Genomic DNA, 26,264 nt, shown 5'->3' on the forward strand with positions numbered 1-26,264 from the left:
GGTAGAGAAATTTTACACTGATGTTCTGCCCCTGTGTGTTCCAGTCACTCAGAACCTGCCTTCTTTAAAGGGCCCGAACGAGTGAATTCATAAATGTCATGGTGATATTTTATTACGCCTTTTTGTCTGGTTAGGACTCATAGCTATCATTTCTGGGTCCTTCTCACGAAATGTTAATTTAGAAACCAAGGGCATCTCAGATGGATTAAAAAGTTTCATCCAGCTCTTCATATAGTCAGGTTAATAAAGCCTCACTAAAATAACCATCAAGTGCAAAAGTCTGTATACCCTTAAGACAAAATAAAGAAGTTACCAGCAAGTAAAGCAAAGAAAAACAGGCAAAATAGTGTATGCAAAGATATTACTAGTGAAAATTTTTTATTCTTTAACAATTTGTAGGCCCACTTTTTGTTTTTATAACTGCCTCCAACAAGATTTTCTTTCTTTCCTACTCTGATATCTGTTCTAACTCTGATAGAAATGCGAGAACTCTGCCATTCTCAGATCAGATCCGGAGACCGAGAGTATTATGACAAAACTCACTTATTTCCTTTGTATATCTTTGTATACTGATATCGAAGTGTTCATTTGATTTTGCTTTATGTTTTAGAGCGCTGTCTTGTTGCAGGACACATCGATATTTAATTTTTGACATTTTTATTTGTAGCTATATTATAATGTAGGTGCATCTTCCTCCATCCAGAAACCATGAGGGGTGCAGACTTTTTCAATGAACTGTATGTGATCAGTGCTCCGTGCCACTGCAGCTTTCCTGTTCTTCCGTGCGCTTGGATAATTTTTCTACTCCTGCGAGAATCGACTCGAGCCTCGTTAAAAGCGCAGTGATGGATTTAATTAACAGATCGATTTTAGCCAAATCATCTTAATACTGTGAGCGGAACGAAACCGAGATTTTGCTCACGTCAGCCCTCTACCTGCTCGCATCTCCTCCATCGGAAGCTCAGCCTTTAATAGATTCCCTTAATCGAGTCTGCTGGTATGGAATAAACGAAATAAATGAGTGGCTTTGTTCGGTGGAAGCTTCAAGAGCCAACTGGCAGTGTGGAGGCAGTTAGCATTTATAATGATAAGCGTTCCATCTGCCGTGTGATGGCAAGCCAAAGGCGACAGATGGAATTGTTTTCCCAATCTGTTTAAATATGTTGTCGATTTTTCTTCCCCCTTTTTAAAAAAAGACGCACGCAGCGTCCTGTTAAGATGCCAGCGTTTGATTTGATTTGCGCTGCACTGATGTTTTTTATTAGCTGTTATGTAGATGAGGAGAATATATTGAACTACCGGAGTTCATCGTCTACCACACACTACTACTTCAACTAGTACTACCTAATACTATGCATACAAAATCGAAGCAATGCGTTCAATGGAAAATGGACGAAATAAATATGACAAAAAATATGAAAAACATTTTTATTAATTCATCTTTAGTAATCGCTTTATGCTGGTCAGGGACGTGATGTATCCAGAGTCTGTCCCAGGAACACTGGGTGTGAAAACTCTCTCGATGGGACCCCTGTTCATCACAAATGTGAAAAACAGTTAAACTCAAAGTTTTCAGAACACCCATTTGTCCACCCATATAACCAACAAGCATCCATCTACCAACCCATCTAACCAACAAACCAACCATCCACCCATACATCTAACAAAACAACCAAACAAACATCCATTCATCTACTCATTCCACCAACCCACACATCCTTCCACCCACCTATCCATCCTCCCACCAACAAACCAAACAACCGTTCATCTATGTATCCATCTAACCAACTGACCATCCATCTGCTGACCCCCCCTATCTATCCATCTAACTAACCAACCAACCATCCACCCATCGATCCAACCAACGAACCAACCAATCATTCATCTATTCATCTAACCAACCAACTGTCCATCTGTCCATCTAACCAACCAACCATCCCTCCACCCATCCAAACAAAAAAACAAACAACTATTCATCTATCCATTTAACCATCCATCCATTTTCAGTCATCCATCATCTAACCAACAAACAAAACAATCATCCATTCAAACAATTCATCCACCCACACACCCACCCACCTATCCATGCAAACTCTAAAAATTCTAATAGGTTCTAATAATAAATAAACAATTTACATTTTACAAATTTAAATATTCAATACAAAATTATTTGCTTCAAATCAGAGTTTGTAATTGCTATTTAAAAACAATCACAATTCCTTTATTATTTTTATATGATATTTATTATATCACCATATTAGCCCAGGCCAATTCAAAAGATAGTGTTTTCCAGTTTTATGTTTTACCCTTAGGATATTGAGTCGGTCAGCAATTGCTCATAAAATTCAATGTGGAGTACAGCCTGTCAGATTTTCAGCACCTAGAAGATTCTAACATGCTTGTCAAAGCCAAGAGCTGAAGCCTGAATTTCCTTTTGTATCTTTTGGGCATGAAGAAGCTTATCCAGTTTAGCAAGGCGGGATATCCTGACTGCTATTGGGTGTAATCCCAATATAGGATAAAGTTTAAGTAAAGGTAACATAGCAATGCAATTCAATTTACTTTTATTTATAGACGTTGTCACAAAGCAGCTTTACAGAAGTCCTGTAGATGTAGATCCTTATTTAGCAAACCGGAGGTGACAGTGGTGATGGAAAACTGCCTGAGATGACATGAGGAGGAAACCCTGAGAGGAACCAGGCTCGAACGGGAACCCGTCCTCTTCTGGATGACATTGGATAGTGGGATTATAAATAATTACTCTGTAAAACAATGTACTGTGAAGGAGCTGTGGCCTCTGTTGCCATGTGCCTTTTTGGACCATTTAGCACTGCATAACATGAAAACTCTAATTTTTGGGAAATAGTCCAAGGATTCCTAGCCAAATATCAAAAAATTGGTGTCAAAGTACATTATTGTTTTATGTAACTTGGCAAGAACTGGCCACTAGGGGTGTTATTTGTGAAGGGTGCTTGGACCCCTTTTTTATCTTTTTACATATTAATTTTATATGTATATATGGAAAAGAGTCTTTAAATGTATAAATGCGGTTTTCTCTATTTTATTCTCCAAGTGAAATACATGCAAAGTGAAAGTTCAGGAACATCTGTAGTTTTCAGTACTGTATATGGTGAAAATGAAAACAGTTCACCATGTGAAGGGCTTCTCCAGGCCATAATACACATTTATTAAAATCAATTCCTTCATACAATACTAAATCATATAATATCACAATGTGCTGCACTATAGTGTATCATAAGGAAACAAGTCTAAATCATATGTTGAATCCTATACTGAATTGTATGCATTTTGTATGCATCAGATTGTTGATCACACATCATAATGAGTATTATTGTTTTGCTGCACATTACGGTGCATCAAGGGCACGTTTTTTTACGGTGAAATCTAGTCGTGCTGTTGTACACTGAGTCTTGAGTCATTCTGGAAAACCTGTGAAATAAACTAACAGAGTGAAGTAATGATGGAGTCGAACTGAAGAGCATTGTCTTTCACTACAATAGCCAGCAACAATGCAGGCTGTTACAGGCAAATTAACTCTCAGATGTGATGAAAAGAGTGTTGAGCTATTGTTTTGAACTCAATAGTGTTCTGAGTCTATTTAAGGATTTTATTTTGTCTTAAACAGAGAACCCGGGGCCAGAAGAGGAAGAGGGTGTCTATCTGCGAGGAAGAAAAGATAGAGGTGAACTCTCACTTCTCCATTCTTCTATTGATGCTATCTTTCTGTCTCATCTGTCTCTAATATTGCAAAGAGAAGGACAAGGGGATGTTTGCACAGCACCCTCAGCTCTTCTACACTCATAGCCTCAGATACACACACACACACTGCTCTAATGGCTTGCGTTTCCATAGGAACCGGCACCGCGGGAACGCAGGCAGCGGCAGTCGGTGCTGCAAAAAAAACCAAAAGCTGACGACACAAGGACGGAGTGTACCACCTGCAAAGGGCCCGGTGACAACGAGAACCTCGTTAGGTGGGTGAGTGTGTGTGTTGTGTGCGTGTGTGTGTGTGTGTGTGTTTAGAGAGAAACTCATAATTCTGCTCCTGATTAAGCAGCTCTCCTTTTCATTATATGGCCACACCAGCCTTCTCTTATGTAGCTGTCACGTTTGCTCATTTCACTGAGCTCCTCTTATCTTTCTGTGCTTTATTGTTAGGAAGTGACTGATTCAGTGCGATATCTAGATCCAGAGATCCATTATTCACTCTTTCTTTTCTTGCATTTCTTAAGGCACATTTCTAATATCCAGAACACATCATATTTCTGCAGCACTACAGCTCTGTCCTTTGGCTCAGTTTGCGCCTTGCAGCTCATTTTGGCAGCTCACATGCACAAAAAAAAAAAAAACATAGCCCGCAACTGAAAAACCCACTCCATATTTGATTCACTTCATGCAGTTGATTCTGAGCTAGCTCGCTTTCTCGTTGGAATTAAACCGCAACACACTAGAGTGTACATTCCAAAGGTTCAAATCAAACACTCCATATCATAAAAGCGCCTTGAGTGAGATGGTCTCAATCCAGTTCCAAGAATATTCTAGCATGATTTGATTGCAGTGAGAAAATGATTCAATCCTCACTCGACCTATCTGCAGGAAGTGAATCAAATATTTTTCAAATGTATTTCTGACCAATAAACGAAGTACGTTTTCGGCTCTTCGGCACACAGACTAGCGCCCTCAGACAGTCTTCCGCACCCAAGTTGCTGTGTTCTCATTTGCCTCATCCAGCCTCATCGAGGTAAAAAAAAAAACGCACTAGGATTTGATTCAATCAGACTAAACACACCCTTAAAGATGGAACAGCCTGATCTGTGAAAACCTACACAAAACTCCTGACACACCTTAATTCACACGTTTTTTTTTTTTGTTTTTTTTTTTCAGTGGTTCAGCAACTCACTTTGAAGAAACCGGTGAGATTTGAGCTGAATTGGCAGGATGCGTGATTTAAACAATCTAGAATTCATTAGAATTATAGTAGTTACCAATGAACAACTCTTAACTTCTCACACATACTACATACTTTTATTTGAGTTTCACTGTAATTAGTGAAAAGTTCATAGAAGATAATGCATATTATGCTTTAAATATGATACCTAAGGGATGGAAACAGGAGTCGTGCTGAGATGATTTGAAGATGAGCATTGTACTTTTGCAGTCATGGCGATTTACAGGTTGGAACTGCCTGAACCTCGTCAAGCGTGAGATCTTTTCTTATTTGGTTCCCTAGAAAGATTAGAATTGTACAATCGTGGCAGTGAACTTCGACTGTAAATTGTATTGCGGCATGAAGTACTCATAATATTTGACCAAGTCTGATTTGTGTAGGCCTTAGCTGTGGCGTGACGGTGTGCTGCCCTGACTGACTGCTCTATCTTTGCGTTAAACAGGTCGTGAGAGCCGGGCGCCACCTCTCCCACCTCCCCCACGTTCCTCCCCTAAAAAATCTGGGGACAGATGAGAGAGGGACAGAGAGAGGGAGAAAGAGAAAAGAGAGAGAGGCAGATTAAGTCGTTTCGAAGAGCGGCGTCCGGGTCGGGGCAGGAAGTCGCAGACGACGGCCTCCTCTGACCGTCACCTTTGGCATCACTTCCTGCTCAGAACCATGGAATTTAACATGTTGACTCTTTTGGGCTACAAAGAAACTTTCAGGAGCGAATGCACTTTTTTCAAATTTCAAATTACAGATGGATTTTAAAGCTTGCGAATTAAAGGCATTAAAGGGATGATTGTGCCGCAGTGGATTCTATAAGAGGACTAAGTGGATCTTGAGGACGCTTAGGTAGCCATTTTGGATGGAGAATTTAAAGTTGATGAACGTGTACTGGACAGTATCTCTGAGGCTGGACGTGTAGCTGCTTGTGTTTTGGATTCCTAAACTGACTGTCATGTAATGGGGAACTTTCCAACTGTTATCAAGCCCTGCTTCAAGTGGCCTTCGTGCAATCCTGGCCAATTTGGGACAATTCTGTGCAGCCCTCTCCTTTTCTTCTTTGCCTCTCATCTTTCTGCAATCCCTTTTTTTTTTTAACCTGAATGTTGTGTGTCCTCTATATTAACACATGATGAATGCTTTTGAACTGAATCCTGTGCTGCTCTCCTTGCTTATTGCTTATGCTATGTGAAACTAGTTAGTAGCGAATAGAGAATTCAAAACACAGCAGTATTTCTTTCTTGTAGAGTATTTACTTATGTCTGTGCATCCACTGTATTTCAATATGACGAGTGATATTTACAATGTAGCTCATAATGATCAGTGGAGAAAATAATTAGAAGGTGTAGCAAGCTGTGTGTGTGTTGTTGGTATCGCATACTTCTTTATTCTTTGTCGTGAGCAGGCAGAATTGTTACGTGCAATTACAATGGTTCACACACTGCCTCGTGGTGAAGCATATTGTGCTTTTTGACAGCTCAGCTGCCTTATATTCTGTCGAGATAGCTAGGAATGTCCCTCTGTGGGATTCTCACGTCTTCATGCCCTTTAATATAGTGGCCTTTAAGTGCAAGAAATATTAACAAACCAAAAATGCAAATCAAAGAATTCAACGACAAAACTAAGACAAAACACATGAACAGTAACTCAACATGGCGATCAGAAAAAACACAACAGCAAATTAGAAAATGCAACAACAAAACCAAAAATGCAACAGCAGGTCAGAAAATGCAACAAAACTAACAACACAACAGCCAAAACGAAATCTTAAAGGCAACAACAACAAAAAAAAAATGCAATAGCAAACAAACAACTCGTCACCAATGAGAATGTGATTTTGTTAGTAGTTTTGCTGTAGTGTCTATAGTTTTGTTGTAGTGTTGTTAGTTTTGCTGTAGTGTCTATAGTTTTGTTGTAGTGTTGTTAGTTTTGCTGTAGTGTTTTGTTTTGCTGTAGTGTTGTTAGTTTTGCTGTAGTGTCTGTAATTTTGCTGTAGTGTCTATAGTTTTGCGGTAGTGTCTATAGTTTTGCTGTAGTGTCTATAGTATTGCTGTAGTGTTTATAGTTTTGCTGTAGTGTCTATAGTTTTGCTGTAGTGTCTATAGTATTGCTGTAGTGTTTATAGTTTTGCTGTAGTGTCTATAGTATTGCTGTAGTGTTTATAGTTTTGCTGTAGTGTCTATAGTTTTGCTGTAGTGTGGTTTGTTTTTGCTGTAGTGTGGTTTGTTTTGCTGTAGTGTTTATAGTTTTGCTGTAGTGTCTATAGTTTTGCTGTAGTGTCTATAGTTTTGCTGCAGTGTTTATAGTTTTGCTGTAGTGTCTATAGTTTTGCTGTAGTGTTTGTAATTTTGCTGTAGTGTTTTGTTTTGCTGTAGTGTCTATAGTTTTGCTGCAGTGTTTATAGTTTTGCTGTAGTGTCTATAGTTTTGCTGTAGTGTTTGTAGTTTTGCTGTAGTATTGTTAGTTTTGCTGTAGTGTCTATAGTGTTGCTGTATGGTTGTTGTTGTTTTTTTTTTGCTGTAGTGTCTATAGTTTTGCTGTAGTGTTTATAGTTTTGCTGTAGTGTTGTTAGTTTTGCTGTAGTGTCTATAGTTTTGCTTTAGTGTCTATAGTTTTGCTGTAGTGTCTAGTTTTGCTGTAGTGTCTATAGTTTTGCTGTAGTGTCTATAGTTTTGCTTTAGTGTCTATAGTTTTGCTGTAGTGTTTATAGTTTTGCTGTAGTGTCTATAGTTTTGCTGTAGTGTCTATAGTTTTGCTGTAGTGTCTATAGTTTTGCTGCAGTGTCTATAGTTTTGCTGCAGTGTCTATAGTTTTGCTGTAGTGTCTATAGTTTTGCTGTAGTGTCTATAGTTTTGCTGCAGTGTCTATAGTTTTGCTGCAGTGTCTATAGTTTTGCTGCAGTGTCTATAGTTTTGCTGTAGTGTTTATAGTTTTGCTGCAGTGTTGTTAGTTTTGCTGTAGTGTTTATAGTTTTGCTGCAGTGTTTATAGTTTTGCTGTAGTGTCTATAGTTTTGCTGTAGTATCTATAGTTTTGCTGTAGTGTTGTTAGTTTTGCTGTAGTGTCTGTAATTTTGCTGTAGTGTCTATAGTTTTGCTGCAGTGTTTATAGCTTTGCTGTAGTGTCTATAGTTTTGCTGTAGTATCTATAGTTTTGCTGTAGTGTTGTTAGTTTTGCTGTAGTGTCTGTAATTTTGCTGTAGTGTCTATAGTTTTGCTTTAGTGTCTATAGTTTTGCTGCAGTGTTTATAGTTTTGCTGCAGTGTTTATAGTTTTGCTGCAGTGTCTATAGTGTTGCTGTAGTGTCTATAGTTTTGCTTTAGTGTCTATAGTTTTGCTGCAGTGTTTATAGTTTTGCTGCAGTGTTTATAGTGTTGCTGTAGTGTCTATAGTTTTGCTTTAGTGTCTATAGTTTTGCTGCAGTGTTTATAGTTTTGCTGTAGTGTCTATAGTTTTGCTGTAGTGTCTATAGTTTTGCTGTAGTGTCTATAGTGTTGCTGTAGTGTCTATAGTTTTGCTATAGTGTCTATAGTTTTGCTGCAGTGTTTATAGTTTTGCTGTAGTGTCTATAGTTTTGCTGTAGTGTCTATAGTTTTGCTGTAGTGTCTGTAATTTTGCTGTAGTGTTTATAGTTTTGCTGTAGTGTCTATAGTTTTGCTGTAGTGTCTATAGTGTTGCTGTAGTGTCTATAGTGTTGCTGTATGGTTGTTTTTTTTTTTTTTGATGTAGTGTTTGTAGTTTTGCTGTAGTGTTAGTTTTGCTGTACTGTTTATAGTTTTGCTGTAGTGTTTATAGTTTTGCTGCAGTGTTGTTAGTTTTGCTGTACTGTTGTTAGTTTCACTGTAGATTTGTTAGTTTTGCGGTAGTGTTTTTAGTTTTGGTCTGTTCTCGGATTGTCTCTTGCATTTTTGGTTTGTTAATGTACTTTGTACTTTTCAGCCACCATACTTGAACCTTTTACAGCAAACATTGTCAGCCTAGACTGAACAATCTATCTATCATCTTTCTAGCAGTAGACTTGCATGGTTTATATCATACTATTTGTTTACATCCTCCCAAACAACGGTTGCTGATTTTTTTTCAATGTAATTATGATTAAGGGGTTTAGAAGCTCAGATTTGCAGTGTATGTTTATATCAAAGATAACTGTAAATTGCATATTAGGATTAATGGATATAATGTGGTGTGAGATTGTGATCCATTTTGGAATGGATGTTGCACCAGTTGAGCAGTTGTGTATATTTCATGTGCCTATCATTATCATTTGTGGTTGATTTCGACCAAAAAAAACAAAACAGAAAAAAAAACCATTTTTTGCACTCATTTTAAAGTGGAATATTTAACTTATTTATGTATTTATGTCAGTTTTTATTATTCACCTAAACCATTTTAAATCTTGTGAGTGCATGTGCAGTGTGTGTGTGTGTGTGTGTGTGTGTGTGTGTGTGGTCCCCGAGCTGTGGCCTCGGCATTGTGCGAGCTGTAATAAACTCTTGACTTTTTCACCTTATTGCCGCCGTGATGAATGACTCTCGGTTGGGCTAATTAATAGCGCCGAGCATTGGCTTGTAGTACGCCGTGTGTGTGCGTGTCCCCTCCTGTCCTGGCTGATTTATTTTCGGGGACGGCATGCGTGTCCAACAGGATCCGCTCTGCTAGACATACTAGGTACGGGACAGAAAAAAACAAAAAAACAGTGAACAAGTGAAACAGAGTAAATGAGAGAGGTGGATTCGCACACAGTGTTTATTATGATCTATTTACTTTAGCCGGGATGGGCTCCAGCATGTCTCAGTGCGCTGTTTTTCCGCGCTTCATCTCTCTCTCACACACCCAACCAAGCACGCAGAATCATATGGCTCCCTGTTCCTCCATGATCCTCCCTCTCACTTCATCCTTCCCTGCTTCCCTGTGCCAAGCTCACAGCACTGAGAGCAAGAGAGCGGAGAGAGCTTTCATGGGGAAATCTGGTTAACGGCATAACAAAAAGCTCAGTGTGCCTGGCAGCAGACAAGCACCATTTGTGCTTATACAACAACAGTGGCAGCGATGAGCAGCACACAAAAGCCCACCAAAACTCTGAGCCGAGACATTGTGTGCTAGGGCTGTCGGAACAGATTTCACCGTGTGCACTGTGCAATACGCTTAAGCCTTGTTTTTTTGTTTTGTTTTGTTTGATTTTACAATTTTATGATATGGGAGCCACCTGAAAACTATGCTTTCTGTTTCTTCAGCTAAATTAGCAGTAAGACCAAACGCAAATAAAATGCACATGGTGAAAACACAATTCACTAAAGGGGAAAGGCAGCAGAAAGTCATATTTTACTTCACTCCAACTTTAGCTAGCTGAACGTTAACTAGTGAATCGCTTGTAAGTAGCAGTTTTGCTTTGCTTTTTTTGTTGGCACAACAACAAAACAGTGCCTTCCATTAATAGTCTAGGGTTTGTGTGGAAAGGTTCTATTTTTTCTCTCTGCCTGCTAGGATTTTCTTAGAATTATTGGCACCTTTGATACTATTTGAATTTTCATTATATTTGTAATTTCAAAGGCAAAAAAAGACTAATACCTAAAAAGCTTCTTTGTGTCAGATAAACCAGCACAGATATTCATTTTGATAACATGGGAATAAAATAAGCCCCGCCCACAGTACCACTTGTCACCACTGGTGCACTACGTGAGCTACGGATGGTAGGTGATGTCATTATCTTGGCAACATCATGAAATATTGCTGCCTTCAAATTGTTTTTTCAAACTGTTTATGAATACTTGAAAGCACTGCTTTGTAAAACAGGTTAGACATGGCTGCTTACTGTTTCAGACACAATGTAGGTTTGACTAGAAACAATGTGAGAATGTTATAGAAAGAATGCAAAGAGACATAACTAAAGATACACACACACACATGAAGACTAAACACAAGGATTTTATGTGCTCAGGAATAAGAGTCATCGATGTGAAGCTGACTTACAATTACCAAACAATATATTTTATATAGGATTCCAGTAAGGAATAAAACACATGACGTGCTGTTATAGGAAAATAAGCAACGATGGGGTGCTGTGATACGTTATACCACCCCAATAACAGCATTTTCCTCTTATACCACTGCAATTTTCCAACACTAACAACTTTTTTTAATTAAAAGAATGGCTCGTCATACATTGGATCTGTTTATAGTTACATTCAGTGTTGAAAAATGGCCATTAAATAAGTTAGTTCCTGTTATCACTTATGTTATAACAGCTATAAACACTCGTTCCCTCACCAGCTTCTCGTTTTTTCCTCTGACTCTAGAAGTTAATAAGACCAAAAATGCAGCATGTCGTGTTAGCAAGAAATTACAAAGCCCTCATTTCAAGACTCCCCTGTTACAAAGTGCTGACACTGGAGGCTCCTTCCGTAAACGTGAAATAATAATCTCGTTACAGAAAACACCTTTTAAATCTGGTCATGTGGCGTGTCCTGCATAGAAGTCTCTGTGTAAATAAAAAAAGATATTGAGAGCATGAATATAAACCTGTGATTTACCTTGAAGCCAGCACTATTGTCTAAGTCGTGGTGTTAAAGAAAATTAATCACCACCTACTGATCAATCAGAATCGAGAAGTTAGTAGTGCTGTGAATGATTATAAATGATTTGAATGATTATAATGTTGCTTTGTATGGCAAATAAACATGCTTAGAATTGAATGGATAATATCTCAGTAGGTCAGACTGCATGCTGCTCGAAGACAGCAGGGATGTTCAGTGTGCGTGTGTGCATGTGTGTGTGCGCGTGTGTGTGGGATCTGGACGAGCAGTAACCTTTCCGACGATGGCCTCTTTTCCTATTACAGCCCTGACACAGGATCTGCAGAGATGATTTAACGGCGGCATTTTGTTTTGCTGACTTCACTGCTTTTTTTTTTCTCCCTCCCCTTACCCTACCGACCATTAAAAGAGGAAACCGTGTGGGAAGGGTGGCCAAGCAGCTAAAATCTATTACGCCGCAACTTCCTAACGTGTTTTATCGCATTGAGCTGACTGCAGTGTATGTCCGGATCTCCTCTTCTTTGCTGATCCTCCCTTCTTCACCTCTCCTCAGCCCACAAACCCCTCTGTACGTGGGCACAAATTGCTGTCCTGAGGTCCTGGATTTCCACAGAAAGGCAAAAATCAAACCCTTTTTTCTCCTCCTACCTATTTTCCTAAAGATTTTCTCCCCTTAAAAAAAGTGTCTGAAATAGTTGTTCCGCTAGCATGATGGGCGAATGCGGTGAGTGAGCTCGACTCGCTTCAGCCCCCTGCTGAACACCGGGAGGAAATACACAACTTAGATGCAGCTCCTACTCCTGAAAGTTTCTCGTGCCATTTTCCATCTCCCTGTGCAACCTTTTAGCAACTGCCTGAGTGAGCTGTTAGGTAATGAGTTAATAAAAACGAGTTAGTGTGCCTTTTTCCTCACTTACTTTCCCAGTCTTAGCAACACCTCCTTGTCAAACAATAGCTCCGTAATAATACTGTTCCCATCTCAACGTTAATCAAAAAGTGCAGGAAGGCCAATAATCCGCTCCTCTTATTGAAGGGATTCACAAAAAGCCGCTGGGGCACTTTGTCATGGCCGCCGGTCAATGGCCTGGCGCTTTGTGCTCTATCGATCCGGCTCACGTGGCCTCTCCCCAGGTAATTGCGGCCACGCTGGGTGATAAATTTACAGCGTTTCTTTCAACTGTTTTAGAAAAAGCAGGTCTGTAGCGAGTGAGACTCACAATCACTTTGGCACCGTACAAAAAAAAAGAAGACGACCCTGTTTGTGATCATGTTCAGTATCAAGACTTTCATGGTTTAATGGTGAGAGAAAGTTTCTTTTAGAGAAATCTAAGGCTGTGTAGCTGACCTAAAAGTTATTTTAAAAAAAGTAAATTGTTGTTTAAATTACCAGTGACCGATTTCCTCCCTCTGTGTAAACGTTATTTTAAGGTCATTCTGGGAAATTTGCTCTTGCTCACTTTAATTTAATCCACAATGGGACAATCAGAATTGGCGTGCAGTTTAATCCCCAAACAAGGTCCATTTAATTAGCATGTTCAAACATTCTCAGTATAATCCCGTCTCAATTTTGTTGTTAAAAAGCTGTTTTTCAGCTGTTTTATCTAATATAATTCCCCAACACTACCACATATGCTTGCAATATAGGCTTAGCCTGAAACATCTGTTGCCATTCTTAGAGGTGCATTAGGTAAGATTAGTCCTTTTTTTTTGTTTCTTTTTTTTTTTTTCTTCCCTAAATATTAAGTCTCTAATGGTTAGGTGAGTTGTTCACGAAGCTCCACCCCCAGGATCTACAGAGGCCTGTAGAGTGTCTATTAAATAACTGACAGGAAGCATATCCAAACACAAACAAGCATTCCAGACCAGAAGCCAGTTTTCCACACAGGTTTTCTCAGCGACTCAATTTTGCTAAGACCATGGCTTATTGTGGTGGTGAAGGGTTCTCATTCTCTGCATGTCTTCCAGGTTATTTGTACGAGTAAGGAATAAAACAATCGACTATTGCACCTTTAATACCTTGGGAAGGTTTCTGTTTGGGATGTCTGTCTGTCTGTTTGGACATTTTTGCTCTGGCATGTAACCATTATTAATGACTGAAGGTGAAGTTTAAAATTTCACACAAGTCTAAACTGATAAGATGATATTTGTAAATGGAGCTGTATTGCCACATAATTTTTAATTAATTTTACCTGAGCTGAATGATATTTGCTTATATTTCATGCTATATATTTTTTAAATAAATATAATTAATTAAATGATAATTAAAAAAAAAAAAACCTTGGATAAAAATTCATTTCCATTTTTTTTAATTTTTAAATGTCTTTATCTATCTATCTATCTATCTATCTATCTATATATATATATATATATATATATATATATATATATATATATATGTATGTATGTATGTATGTATGTATAAAGACAAGTAAAAATAAAAAAAAATATTTTTTTCCACATTTTTTATTTACATATTTTTTGTACCATGACTCTAACCATGGTAAAACAGTTATATTTATTTATTTATCTATCTATTTATTTATCATAGACTAACACATCAACTAGAAATTGCTGATCATCATGATGTGCAAGTCAGCCTTTTTCTGTTCCTTTTTAAAGTTTCTGTCTCCATTTAAGTATTCCATGAATCTCTCTAATGTTCCAGATTGTCATTTCGCTTAAAAAAAAAAAAAAGCCAGACATGACCAAATTAGTAACGATCCAATAACTCAAATGCCTACTGACTTCTGGTCCACTTTTATCTAAAATTGTATGGTATCTCTCCGAAATGTCCTTTGATTAAATTAAGCCATCACAGCTCGTCTCTGTAAGAGCCGACAGTGCGAGACTTTGTAAATCCGGTGCTGAGGGAGCACAGCGGGGGGTCTCCAAGAACTTTCCCTCAGATTAAACGGCAGATGAAAGGGGATAACGCCTTCGCCATCCAAGAGCAACACGTGTCGTGGACAAAAGCGATCAATTGTGTTTTCTCCCCCTCCTTTAGTCCACATCCCAATAAGATTAGCTCAATCAATAGAGTCTCTTATGAGTGATTGGATTGTGTCTGGGCCTCGAGAGGGAAGAAGGAGAGAGAGAAAAGCGGCTCGATTTTACCAATGATTAAAACGCACCCGAATTGCTTTGATAGCATCGAGGACCTTGGTTGTGTAAGGGCAATGTTCGGAGCAGATAGAGGCTGGCACCTGCATATGACAGATACTAGGAAGGGATTAGACTGGTACATCGGTGCAAGAGATAGAATTAGTCCACATGGTTAGTAATGAGAGCTGTGTAGTAAACTTTTCTTTAGTCTGTCTGTGCCCCATTAACCCAAAAAAGTTTGCATATTTTATTTAAAATGATCTACTAACTGTAATACAAGTTAGCAGGGGTGGACAAGTTTTAAATTTATTTGCTAGCTCTTAGAGTAAAAGCTCCAGTCTGCCCCCCAGTCCCGTGTTGTGGTTGCCTGGAAACTGACTCGGCTGAAAAGCGGGAGCTAACCTAATATAATAACATGTGGAGAAATAGCTAGCTAGTTAAATGCATTAATACAGACTAAGGGAAATGAACAAGTTTATGCTTATTATTCTTTTCTAACAAAGCTTCTAATGTTTCTGCTAAGAGATATGAAGTAGTATCCTTGCACACATCTAAAAGTTATTACTCAAATCTGGCTAGCTTTCTAGCTGGCTAGATTTTCTCTTGATATGTTTAACAGTGTGTAGTAAGCAGGGCAGTTATATAACAGAATTGCATCAAACTGTTTCCTGTGTGTTCTGATTCATAAAAGATCACTCTCAAGAAAACATCTCTTCATCCGCCTAATTAAAAAAAAAAAAGCATCTACCAGATCACGCCTTGGCCGGTGTGTGTAGTGCAGCAGGTGGTTGGATTCAGAACAAGTAGCGTACACTATAGTACATACATATAGTATATACACCACGTCAGTTGTGCCTTCGTCAGTGGATGTTTGTGGACGTCCACTTCTCAGTTGGTCCACAACACTTCCGGTCTTTTTGAATTCGTCAACAGTGTCGTGTGTGTGATGTGCTTGCCATGTTTCCTGTTAAAGTCCATCGCAACCTCGCGACAGCTTCCCGATCCAGCCAGAAGAATGATTTCAATACACTCTCCTTTTGTCAAAGGCATTCTTAAAGGCTATCTGAAAAAAATAATAATAATATAAACTAAGTATGAAACATTTTGGAAGACATTTTGCTAAAAAGTGTTAATTTCCCCTATGGAGACTTTTGGACACCCTGTATTTAAACATAGCTACATACCAAATGAAAATATTTATTTTGTGGGAAAGCCCAAGTAGTTTTTTTTCCCCTGGTTAAAGTTGTATACATGCGTGAAACCTGTTTGAAATAAAGGTACATCTTATCTTATCTTATCTTATCTTATCTTCACATACTTGGGAATCATCTTGATGGTTGCTGTATGTGCATTAGTTTGAGAGTAAATAAGAAAGAGATTACTCAAAGGTGAAAGTGACCTGAATGTAATATGTGCAACATAAATGATTTATAAAAACAGCCATTTCTGTTTATTAAAGAAATTGAGCAAGCAAAAGTTTCATTAGTTTTGTTCCATGTTTAGGCCCATTTAAATTGGTCCATTCTGACCTGACCATAAGATTGATAAGCATCCTGTTTCTGGTCATGTTCTGACTTCTGCAATAAACTTTCAAATGCAGGTTTATGATTGAAAAATAAATTTTAATTGGTTACAGAATCATCTCCCCTTCTGTTCAAGGAACCCCTGGGCAGTATTTACCTTGAGGACAAAACTTGTTGCATTCTATTATTTATAATTAGGAAACAAACTATTTTTCACATGTACGTGTGAAGGTTTAGGAAACTGAAAAGGTTAAGCCATTTCAGTGCACAGGTCTTGTCATTTTGAATTCCAATTACCCATAATCACCTGCCTCACTCCTGCTTGGGCCTGCATGGCTGAGCAGTGTTTTAATTCAAAGATGGTAAACCATGATACACAACAAAAGGTTCATTAAGGCAAAGTAATTAAAGACGTGAAATGGCGAAACGTCATGGCCGGCGCTAATAAAACACAGGCCTCCTGTGGCTGCCACGGGTCTTAAACTCTCCTGCAGAGAGAAGAGGAGTCTCTTGCCTCTTGCGCCTTCTTTATTTGCCAGAGTGGAGGGTTCATATGAAATCAATCGTTCGCTGTATGCTGCAATAAGCGTGCGCTCATTAGCACGACACACACATTCCTGATCATTTGTCTTCTTTTTACAGACCGGCCTCAGGGGTGATTTGAATTCCCCTTTCCTGCACAGATATGCATGCTCATGATGTTGCTGATGTTCCTGCTTATTGGCTTCAATTCCTACTATAAACCTTTAATTAATATTGCTATTTGATTATGGTTAATGCCTTCTTATTGATTGTTACTGCTGTTCTGTAATTTCGCTTAACTGACTCATAAACTGTAACTAAATAGATAAAATAACTGTATACTCTTAGGAAGTCCATTACTACTTTGGTGTCCAAAATTTGGTTCTGAATTGAAGGGAGACTTACGAAGCTGACAAGGAATGGAAGTATAACATGCGTGTCAAAGCCATAATTTCATCGGTGGTGGCAAGCAACATCTGAACTGAGATTTTCTCAGTTACACGCAAATTAGGTGTGATGCAGTAAAGCTACAAATGCATACAATTGAAATGATTCCTCGGCCCAGTCCTATGGTGCACGTGATCCAAAATTTCTTCTGTTCCACCACTCACAACTTTAGTTCCTACCTGCTATTCGTTCCCATTTACTGTTTGACATGCAAAAATGGATCTTATTCTGTCATATATGACTTCTTATCAATTGTGTATAGAGACATTATGAAGAAAAATAGAGATTGGAAGGAAGTAGAAGAGATCATTGGTGCCTCTGGTGAGTGTACATAGCTAGTTCAATTAGCTTGCTTTGCTAATCTACCAACAACGCTAGTATGAAGCATGTAACATAAGTCAAACAACAATTTTTCATACTAATTAGTGCATTATTTAATTTGTGTCTAACTAGTTCGCTGTAGAACCTATATATAGCGACTGCTGTTTCTCCTCAGACTTTATTTAAAAAAAAAAAAAAAAAAATGCTGGATAGCTCAGACAATGCTTTAAGTAATGCAATGCATATACACCCTATTTGTCAGAAATTAAATTGGTGGCCGCAGTTTTTTCCCTCTCTTCTTCACAGGTCATGCTGTATGTTGTGCTGTCTCAGAATGATGAAGTTTCTTTTAAATTAAATAGCAAAGATACATGATTTAACCTTAGCATGCAGTTTCATCTGTGGTAATTGGTTGTCATACGCTTCTAATACTTGTTAGCTTTATTTGCATGCGAAATTAAGACACCAAGCATGTCTTGACTTATTGTGTGGATTTCTTAAGTGTTCAATTGTGCAAATTCACATAATCTGCTGTGAATATTAGTCATTATATTTAAATTAGCTGACTAGTTTATTTAGTCACCGTCAATCTTCTAATAAGAAATCATATATAAAATCATATAAAAGGTTATTAGCATTTGTTAACTATTCTGCTAATGGTGGCAGCCTGGGTTTTTCGCACGTAACAATAGGATGTGAGTAGAGTGCAGTACTTCTCCCCTGCTCCTTTTCTTCAGAGAGAAATCATGTAATGGAGGCAGTTTCGAGCTGACAGTCTGTCGCCGAGGGCACCCCGTTTCCTCACCGCTCTGTCACAATGAATATGTGGATTAGATAGTGATATGAGCTTGGCATATCGGGACGTGAGCAATGTACGCCATTAAGACGAGCTTAGGAAATAAATTCTGCCATCATTTTGAATGGAAAATTGTAACACTTGATATTTCACAGAAAGAGTACAGTCATTCTTAATAAGGATATTATGTCAGGTTTGTTAGGATTGAATGAGTCTGATATTCTATTATTCCTCTTCTGAATGTCACATGCTATTAAGAATGCTATTAAGATCTCTAGTCTGGCATTTACTGTATGCTAGTAAAATGTTGGTCTCATGTCAGGCCTAAAGTGCAGATCACTAATTTAAATGTTCATTAGGAAAACCGTGGAGTATATAAGATTCGCTGGTCAGTGTGACCACGCAAAGAACATTCACTTTGCTGGAGAAGTGACTGATCAGCCTTTCACTGTATAATGAGTACTATTTATTTAAAAATGTTGCTGAAGTGTTGAGTATAGGCTTGGAAATTATCTAGACTGGGCGTGGGCTGTAGTATGTCTTAACCTAAACCCATAAGACTAGTCATAATTACCCTCTTCCAATTTTCAGAGGCACTTGAAAGACCTTTGCTTTTCATCAAGAATTGCTGCTGTAATCGTGAAGATTATCTTGTGCTCATCCTCTTGCTTTCAAGCTGTTTATCTGATTTTTTGTTTCATATCTTTTTTGCATATCTGGAAACCCCGAGTCTTATTTGGCTGCTTGGTTGGAAACTCAATGATCATGTTATTGTCTTGCTGAAAAAGCTGTTTGAAACACCATGATCTGGGTATTAGTTTGTAGAATCTAATTTGGCAGGTTGGTTGGAAACTCCATGATCATGTTATTGCTTTGATGATAGAACTGTTTGAAACACCATAATCAGGTTATTTGTTACTAGAGTCTAATTTGACTCTTGGTAGGAATCCTCCGTAACCTGGAAAGCATCTGAATAGTGGATTTAAGATCTGTTTGAAATCTCTGTTCCCGTATCGTTGGTTTGTAGAATCTGTTTGATTAAAGACTTCTTTGCCTGGTTATTGGTTTGAGACACCTGAGCTGACCCTTTGGTTGGGAACGTCTATTACCAGCATAGTGGCTTGCAAACCCTAATTTAGTTGTTTGCTAGCCATCTATTAGATTACTATATGGCCAAAGGTTTGTGGACTCCTGATACCTGACATCAGACCCATATGTGGTTCTTCTCCAAACTGTTGCCACAAAGTTAGAAGCATACAATTGTATAGAATGTCTTTGTATGCTGTAGCATTATAGTTTCCTTTCACTGGAACTAAGAGGCACAAACCTGTTCCAGCATGACAATGCCCTTGTCAAGTCCATGAAGACATGGTTTACCAAGGTTGGAGTGGAAGAACTCGAGTGCCCTGCACAGAGCCCTGACCTCAACCCCACTGAACACCTTTAAGATGAATTGGAACTCCGACTGTACCCTGGGCCTCCTCACCCAACATCAGTGCCCGACCTCACCAATGCTCTTATAGCTGAATGAGCACAAATCCCCACAGCCACGCTCCACAATCTAGTGGAAAGCCTTTGCAGAAGTGTGGAGGTTATTATAACGAAGGGGGAATAATGGAATGGGATGTTCAAAAGGCACATATGGGTGTGATGGTCAGTTGTCCACAAACTTTTGGCCATATAGTGTATTTGGCTGCTTGGTTGGAAATTCCATGATCATTTTATTTTGTTGTGTAGTCTGATCAAGCCATCTGAAAGTCCAACTTATTGGTTTGTAATATCTAATCAGACTCTTTGCTGGAAAGCCCTGTCTTGCAAGATCTTACTTTATCTAGCTGTTGTGAAACTCCATATTTTCAACACCATGATTGGTAATTAGTTTGTACACACTGAAATGCTCATACAAGCATCCTGCTGTCAAAGTCTACTTTCAGCCCTTGCCATCACAGTGAGTTTTCTCTGTGGAATTAAATGCAGTGGAATCTCCTTACATGTTCTCCTTACCTATGTTCTTTTCAGAGGAAAATTATTGCTGTTTTGGTGGAGAGTTCCACCTCCACCAAATGTAATGTAATGAAGTAAATAATTTCCATAAATCAAAGCAACCCTGTATTCTTTGACAGGATGGGCTTGCTGTGTGCATTTCCCACTCTGGTTCCTCATTAGTGCTGTGTTATATCCATCACTATCCTTTAATTAGCATTTGGTGTCTCTGGTCGGCCAAATTTTGAAAAGGGTTTCTGCGTCATTTAACACTGCATTCTTCCTCACCAAGCTTGACCCCATCTTTGTAAACATATTACAACCAAAATATGGGGGAAAAAATCACTTGTGTTTGGACATAGAGTTCTGAAGGAAAGGCATTAAAATAAATATGGAAAAATAGTCTGATTTGAGTCAAGGCCAATAAATGAAGTGCTTTTCTTTTATTTTCTCCTCCTGAACACTCTTTGATAAAAGCCTAGTACCCCTCATCCATGTAATGTAGACGAATGGGGAGGGTGCCTATTGACCTCCTCGGCCCTTATCTGCTTTATCTGATTTACATTGCCAAATCTGAATCTTCACTATTGATTACAACATAATTAGTTAATTACGGACAGGAAGGAGAAGGGAGGGCATGGAATCTGGCCTGAAGGGCATCCGGGCATTCACCAATAACAGCCCATGCATGATAAATGGAGGTTTCGCTTGGTTCAGATTCCTTAGGCTCCTCATTGGACAAAGTTTTTTTTTTTTCTTTTTTTTTTCATGTGTTATTTTCACGGCTCACAAAAACATGAATTGTCCAGTGATTTTGAGAAAACACGTTTTATGCCTGCGGTTTGCGTGTAGGAATGGTGGATGCTCATAAGACCGATTCTCCTTTTTAAACCTATTGGCTTGGAAATAAGTAAAAAAAAAAAAAAAAATCCTATAAAGATTTATTGGCAAGATGCACGGAAACCCATTTCAGCCGAGCCAATCAAGCTGGCGTGTTTTATGATGGCTGTACAAGGCCATGTGAGAGGTGCTGTGCCAATGCGTTTTGAATCTATTAAGCATCTGTTACCTGACAGGAAGCTGCTCTGTCACCATCGATCAAATCTGCCTGATGAGGGCCATGCCGCTTTCTTGGCAGGGATACTTGTAGAGCGTGTGTGTCTACGTGTCAGTGTAGGCGCTACTCCCTGCCTTGAGCTATATTCCCTCTGGTAATATCACTCTCTCTCTCTCTTCGTAGGTGTGATGAGTGTCAGCTGTGTTACCACTTCGGCTGCCTGGACCCTCCCTTGAAGAAGTCTCCTAAGCAGACAGGCTATGGCTGGATCTGTCAGGAATGTGACACCTCATCATCGAAGGTGAGAGTTGCTTAGGGAGGCTGAGGTGGAGACAGGGCTGTAATGTCTTCAGCTCATCGCATTCCACTACACCAAAAGGTGCATATCATGAAAATCGACTAAAATCACACTAGTGGATCAAATAGAGGTGTTAGTGTTGATCCCAATTATAAATTTATGGTTTTCAGTTTGTGTGTGAGTGTGTGTGAGAGAGAAACAGTGGCTCATTAAGTACTAAATATCTTTAAAAAAATTAGCTTTCTTCATTTTTTTTTCAAAACACTAGCCAAAGTTATTATGCCATTTGATGCAAAGTTTATCTTTTTTATCATAAAAAATAAAATATCACTACCCAAATGTTCTAAAAGTGTTGGGGTTGGGGTAATATTCAAAAGCCTCAAATCACATCATTTCTTACCTAATGTAAAACAGATGCATATCAAAAGTTTATTCAGAGCATTTCCCGTTTCCCACATGGTGTAGTTGTTGTCCTCAGGTGAAGCCATTTCAAAAACGGCAACATTCTTAAAAGTTCTGCCATTTTATTTGAACAGAATACACCAAATGTGTTTGGGGAAAATTTTAAAGTGTTACACAATTGAAAATCCAGTTTTGTGAATCTGGCTCCAGTTGGGTGTAGTCGTCACACTCCTTTCATGAGCATAGTCAGTTTAGTAATTGTGTTTAATGATAAAAACAAAGTCACATAAAAGTAATATGTAATGACAATAAAAACCACAGCTAATTACAGTTACGCAAATAAACAGTTAAACAGTGTAGCAAATGTAGGACAAGCTTGCTTAGGAATTTTCTTAGAAATACTATTATATTTTTTTGATCACCCAATTTCACATATTTTTTGAAAATCTTTTAACATGCAGTGAAAGTATACTGCTTACTCCCAAGATGTGGCATATGCATGTCTTTGGCTCCATTAATGATGGATCAAAGCAAAGTGGCCTGTGTTTGAAATTTTAAGGACACTCTAATGATAGTGCGGTCAGGGGGAAATTATCCACCACTTTAATTCTCCGATATCTGCTTTAACCATGCGACAGTGACTCAGAGCTCAGTGCCATCATTTCTTTTAGAATACCTGTCTGGCAAAAGCTCTTACCTCAAATCTGGAGACAAAGCACGCTGTTGACTCAAACCTTGCCTTCCATATTCATTTTTTAATGTCTTTCCTTCAGAATTGTACGTCCAGCCGTCAGTGATGTTTCCGCCAGTCACATTTTTTTCCCCTCATTGAATCAAAGGCAATGTGTTTCAACTTCCAAACCTAATTAAGTTAATAAATGTACCCGCTTTTCAATTTATCTTTAAAAGGCCAGCCTGGGCCTGCCAGGCTCTATCTGCATGGAAAATGGAGGTTAATTGATGTTGCCAAAGAGAAAGTGGAATGTAAAAGGCATAGTGGGATGTCTGCATGGCGGGAACAGCAACACAGGATTACTGTTTAGCTGTAACATCAAAAGGTTAAAGACGATAGAGACATTTGTTTTGTGGTTTGACTACAAGGGCCATGATGGTCCATGTACGTTGTGTTCATTTTTATTTTTGGTTTTGATATGAAAATAAGAAAACAAGTAAATAACCTTTTTTTTTTTTTCCCCAAGGTATTTTATCTTTTTTTATTCCATCCACATTTAATTAAAGTGGAAATGACAAGTCCTGGCTAATCGTTGTAAGGATATGGTTGTCTGATTGCATATTGTACTTACACTTTATTTTTCAATTCTAGAGTTATACAACTAAACGAGTGAACTGGTGCTGTATAGGAAATACATTTCTCTCAAATCCTGGCTTTTATAACATGGTAGTTCTAAGAATTAAATCGACAGTTGACCCCCGTCGTGTGCCGTGTTAGGTGTTGTAAGTCAAAAGCGCAGAAGAAAGCATAAGAATGATGACCTGCTGCTACAACACAAGGGCTAAGCGGCTGTGAACAAAAGCACCGAGCGGAGGTAGAGAAAGGAGATTTAGACAGTGGGAGGCATACGGCGGATTAAGCAAGCCTTCACTTTTTAAACGAGTTCTCTGGCAGCCTGCAGGGGGAACCGCTCCAATCCCCAGAGAGCCTGAAAGCCCAGACGCAATCCCGTTTAATCACACGCTTACACACAGCCGGCGAAAATTGGGCTACACACTCTTCGCTCTCTCTCTGGCATACACATTTTTCAGTTCTAGCAGATTTTCTGTTGTAGCTGCCGCCTGGTATCTTTGTCTAGCTTGAATTTTAGGCATGGATCAATATCATTGTTTTCTTTTCCTGCTATTTCCTTTTAACAACCTGCCCAGGATAACTGTTGCAACTAGCCATGTGCTAATATCAACACTGTATGTCATACACTCATGAAGAGTTTTTTAGGTTTATACCTCTGTGAAAATCCACGTACCCATCACTGCAGAACCAAGAGTTCAGGGGGTGGAGTCGGACCTGATCCAGCTCCTCCTACCTTGGCAGAGTCAAACCAAGGGGTGGAGAAAACTCAGTTTGTTTCAAGTGAATAAGTGTGTTGTTGATCATTGTGTTGTAGAGTGTCTCATGGGTTAGGGGTCAGGGATAGGGTTATAGGAGGTGTTGGCTCAGGTCCAGCTCAACCCCCTGGACTTTTGGTTCACCAGCAAGGACAATCTCGAAGAATCCCTGGCCTACATCGTTTCCATTTCAGAAGAGGCTTTAGAAGTGTTAATCCATCAAAGAACCATCATAAAAAGTAAAATATCACTACCCAGATGTTCTAAAACCATTGGGGTTGGGGGCATTTGGGGTAAAATTCAAAATCGTTTCTTACCTAATGTAAAACAGATGCATATCAAACGTTTATTCAGAGCATTTCCCGTTTCCCACATGGTGTGACTGTTGTCCTCAGTGAAGCCATTTCAAAAACAGCAACATTCTTAAAGTTCTGCCATTTTATTTGAACAGAATACACCAAATGTGTTTGGGGAAAATTTTAAAGTGTTAAATAATTGAATTAATTGAATCCAATTTTGTGAATCTGGCTCCAGTTGGGTGTAGTCGTCACACTCCTTCCACGATCACAGTCAGTTTAATAATTGTGTTTAATGATTAAAAGGTCACATAAAAGTATATGCAATGACAATAAAAACCGTAGGCAATTACAGTTACGCACATAAACAGTTAAACAGTGTAGCAAATGTAGGACAAGCTTGCTTAGGAATTTTCTTAGAAATACTATTATATTTTTTGATGACACCCATTACTCCCATTTGATGACTCCCATTACTTGTTGGCAGTTATTTGATTTTACAAAGATGAGTAGGATGTTTGCATCCTATATCCTGCTACTATGCAGTTTATAGTGACTTTTTGTTCCATTTTAATAAGGACCTACAAGTCTTAAGTATACCTAAAACTTAAATATTAAGACAACTAAGAAATTACTGGAACTTCTGGTCAGTAAATCTCTGACCGACCCCATTAAATTCTGTCAGATTTCAGAGACATGTGTTGGTATAGTTGTGGTTTGATCAAGAATCAAGTTTAGGAGGTGGGAAAAGAACTTTTTAATTGATGTGTTATTATAATGAGTTCATAACATTCATATCATGTAAATCTGTTCATGTCCTAAGGGCTTAATTTGACTAACTCTAATTGGGTGGACAGATGTTACATTTTCAATATTCAGTTTGGCATCAAAATAATATTCAAATATCTTCTTATTCTTTTCTAGCAAAGATACAGGATACAGGAAAGACTCTGAATTAGCAAAAAAATTGATTTTGATTTAATGATTAAATGTATATGAGAGTTAACAGTAGTTTTGAGTGAAAGAACACATTGTACAATTGTAAAATGAAACCATTTCTCTATAAAGCAGAGTGAAACTATATTTTGTCATCATGCCATGCTGTGATTTACGTTGTAATCAAATTACAGTACCAGAGCTCACCTCAAATTGTCATTCATATAAACCAGGGGTACTCAAGTAAACATTTGTAAAGGTCAAGTAACCTAAAATTCCTTACTTACAAAGGTCCAATTCAGTAACTAACATGACAGAACAGTGAAAACAGTTACTGTTCGGTGCTTCACCATTAATTATTAGTTTATGACTATAAATGAGACAATTCACGGTAGGTTAAGTTTATTTCGTAGTGGAAGTTCAAGGTATTACTTTTGAACAGCACCACGGACTCTGAAGAGATGAGAACCACCCAATCCCCACTGCCCCAACAATTTAACCGCTGTTTACGTCTGCTTGGTGGTGTTATGGTTCATTGCTGTATTGTAGAGAAAGCTACGTACATTAGTCATCGTCACCACAAACATTGCCAGGCTTTTTTTCTTATGTGAGCCTTGAATGCAGCTGATAGTAGTTAAATTCCTTCATTGATTATGTTTAACCAAAGAGCTTGTTACGAATGTGATGCTTTAAGTTCTGTAATATATTGCAAATACCACTGCAGCCATACCTGCAATTGGTCCACACGCATTTTTTTAACACCATTTTAAAACGCAGCTGTGATTCAACTTCTGTCTGAGGTGGAGGGGGGGATCGACATTAAAGATGTACGTCACTCTCTCTCACTGGCAGCTGGCAAATGAAGAAGCAGCAGTAGTGAAATGTGGAACCGAAGAGGTGATTTGTTATCCCTTCCAGCCTTGACTTCTAGATGAGAGCAGAGAAGCATTTAGAGAAATGAGAGAGGCTCACGCGCTGCACCGCCATCTTCTCATACGCTACATCTCGATCAAAGCACGGGGCAAAACACCGCAC

At 38.6% G+C, this 26,264-nt stretch overlaps 1 protein-coding gene across 3 annotated transcripts in view; it reads left to right on the forward strand.

Annotated features, from left to right (window-relative positions):
* phf14 (PHD finger protein 14) overlaps window positions 1-26,264 on the forward strand; it is a 99,869-nt gene that overhangs the window by 56,254 nt on the left and 17,351 nt on the right. For 2 of the 3 annotated variants that reach the window (XM_053231397.1, XM_026942370.3), the window contains exons 15-17: window positions 3,647-3,703; window positions 3,874-3,995; window positions 21,420-21,537. In XM_053231397.1, coding sequence (XP_053087372.1) covers window positions 3,647-3,703; window positions 3,874-3,995; window positions 21,420-21,537 — 297 coding nt within the window. Of the gene's footprint in view, window positions 1-3,646; window positions 3,704-3,873; window positions 3,996-5,411; window positions 13,674-21,419; window positions 21,538-26,264 lie in introns of those variants that run through there. The other variant, XM_053231398.1, reaches the window with a different exon arrangement.

Source organism: Pangasianodon hypophthalmus, chromosome 29 (genome assembly GCF_027358585.1).
Source record: "Pangasianodon hypophthalmus isolate fPanHyp1 chromosome 29, fPanHyp1.pri, whole genome shotgun sequence".
Classification (NCBI taxonomy): domain Eukaryota; kingdom Metazoa; phylum Chordata; class Actinopteri; order Siluriformes; family Pangasiidae; genus Pangasianodon; species Pangasianodon hypophthalmus.